Here is a 2,767-nt window from a genome sequence, read left to right on the forward strand (position 1 = left end):
AAGTACATATACCTAATAGCCACATTATACGTTTTCACACTAACGATTCCGTCAGCCTCTGCCGTTTATTGGGCCTTTGGTGATGAGCTTCTTAACCATTCCAGTGCCTTCTCTATGCTACCAAAAACTGGCTTCCGTGATGCCGCCGTTATCTTGATGCTCATCCACCAGGTTGTATTTTAACTTAAATTTTTGTTTAATCAACAATAAGACTTAGTAGTATAAACCAAGCAAAGGCTTAGACTACAGTGTGTGTTTTGCTTAAAATCTACCTTTACCCAACTTATTTTTTAAGCAAAGTAATAAATCATTGACTATAAGTTATTTCTTACTTCTTACATTAAGAAATATTAACTAAATACATGAAAATAATTCATATTTAGTAATAATTGCACTCATATTTAGTAAAGTTTATTGTCATTGAATGAGAAATTTGGTTTCAAATTTTATGGTAATTATAGGTATAAACAAGTGATAATTTTAATGGAATCTGAAAATGTGCTATGTTTATGGAATAATTTATATTTTTTTAAGCAAAATACATCATTGAATATAAGTTATTTCTTACATACCCTTTAAGAAATTATGATCTAAATACATGAAAATAATTTATATTTAGTAATAATTGTACTTATGGGTTCTAGTTAGCTCAACTGTTATGATTAATTATCATCAAATAAGAGATATGAGTTCAAATTATAGTTTCTATATATATATATATATATAAAGAGAATAGTAATTTGAATGGAATCTGACATTGTGGTATGATTATGTAATGGGTGCAGTTTATAACATTTGGGTTCGCATGTACTCCATTGTACTTTGTATGGGAGAAGGTGATAGGGATGCATGACACGAAGAGTATTTGTTTGAGAGCACTAGCAAGGCTGCCAGTGGTGATACCAATATGGTTTTTGGCGATAATCTTCCCATTTTTTGGGCCCATAAACTCTGCTGTTGGGGCTCTATTGGTTAGCTTCACTGTCTACATCATCCCCTCTTTAGCTCATATGCTTACCTATAGAAAAGCCTCAGCCAGACAGGTAAAAATCTATACCCACTTTTTAACCCCATCTCTTCTGTGTTGGCTCTCTTACATATTGTCCCCACTAAACCACTGCCATCTACTATAAGAGAAAGAAAGGTATCTCACATCACATAGTGGTTGTGGATTCTATTATATTACGGGATTCATACACTGTGAGAGAGATACATTTTATATATCTGATGTATGAGATACTTAATACTGCGAGCTCTTTTTTTCATTGGGCCAAATTGTATGCTTTATATTTATTTATGAATGTGGTTTGTTGTAATTATCTCGTTCTATTCAGGGTATGTCAGTCATTGGAGATTGAGTGGGCACACCCAAGTTTGGTTGGGAATTTCCATATTCCACAGTTTTCAGAGCCCACTAGAGAGAGAGTGTGTGTGCAGCCACTAGCCAGTGTACAAAAACATTTAAGGCTTGGATTTGGAAATATTACAAGAAATATTGAGATGGGTGGCATGTCCCTTTCTTTTAGTTAAGAGCTACAGTTGGAGTATAGTACTATGTCTTAGCTGAGCTGGCTGACTAGCCTAACTTGTTCCCAATAATTCAATTGGAGCAATTCCAGAATAATTTGTCAAGAAATCCCCTACCAATTAAACATATGTAGTTGGCCTGCCTTTTAATTTTAGATTTTATTTATTTATTTATTTATTTTGTCAAGTAAATAGTGAGGTGGGGTTCAAACTTCAGACACCGAGCATCATAGTCTTTGTAGATGATGGTGATAGCCGCGACACACTAGGCTAACAGCTTGAACACGAATAGATTTAGTTGATAATTTGATAGATCCAATGGGGGAAAGGATTTCAATCCTAAATATCTATGTTGGGAATTCTAGAAGGTTTCAATTGAGCTACAAAACTCACATTGCACCCAGTCTAGTTTGTCCTACAGTCGAATTTTTAATCTGCCCATGTATTTATTTGCTGATTTAGTTTACCTTTGTTTTACTCTTATGCAGAATGCTGCAGAGAAGCCACCTATCTTTTTACCAAGCTGGACTGCTATGTTTGTGATAAATTCGTTTATAGTGGTGTGGGTTTTAGTGATTGGATTTGGGTTCGGTGGATGGGCCAGCATGACCAACTTTGTTAAGCAAGTTGACACATTTGGGCTCTTTGCCAAGTGCTATCAGTGCAAACCTCCAACACCACCAGTAGCTCCAGCTCCTCATCATTGAAGCTGAGTCTGAACAACATGGCCCAACCTCTCTCTCTCTCACTCACTCTCCATATTTTGTATCATACATGGGGAAGTAGTAATATTTCCCCAACATGTGATGTGTGCTGGTTTTTTTTTTTTTTTTCTTGGGGATCTTCTATTTTTTTCTTCTTAATTTAGTTGATAAAATAGTGTGTTTGTGGTGATTCCTTTGCTATCAAAGCATAGGTTTTAATTAAATCAGATATATATGTTTAGGTTTTTTTTTTGCTCTCTCTCTCTCTTTTTTTTCTTTGTTGGAATATTATATAAGATTTTGTTGGTTCTTCGCTGTTCTTTAGCTTCCAATCTCATTATTACTAGCATGTTTCCAATGCGTTGTTTATCTTTATAAATATTGCCTATGGTATGGGTCTCTTCAACGTGTTTTTTTTTTTTTTAATTGCAACGTGGCTAGATCACAAAGTTTGTACATGTTGGGACATTTTCTTTTTATATATATGGACCTTTTGACTTAAGATTCCATTTGAATGAGTGGATCGTGGACCCGAC

The 2,767-nt window shown here is 34.7% G+C and overlaps 1 protein-coding gene across 1 annotated transcript; it reads left to right on the forward strand.

The window, feature by feature from the left end:
- The first annotated feature begins 6 nt into the window (after positions 1-6).
- On the forward strand, positions 7-2,549 carry LOC112031676 (auxin transporter-like protein 4). Its single transcript, XM_024064388.2, has 3 exons — positions 7-171; positions 786-1,043; positions 2,016-2,549. Exons 1-3 carry the CDS (start codon positions 115-117, stop codon positions 2,232-2,234), a joined length of 534 nt encoding a protein of 177 aa, XP_023920156.2. The 5' UTR covers positions 7-114; the 3' UTR covers positions 2,235-2,549.
- Positions 2,550-2,767: the final 218 nt, after the last annotated feature.

Source organism: Quercus suber, unplaced genomic scaffold (genome assembly GCF_002906115.3).
Source record: "Quercus suber isolate HL8 unplaced genomic scaffold, Cork oak 2.0 scaffold_258, whole genome shotgun sequence".
NCBI classification, from domain to species: domain Eukaryota; kingdom Viridiplantae; phylum Streptophyta; class Magnoliopsida; order Fagales; family Fagaceae; genus Quercus; species Quercus suber.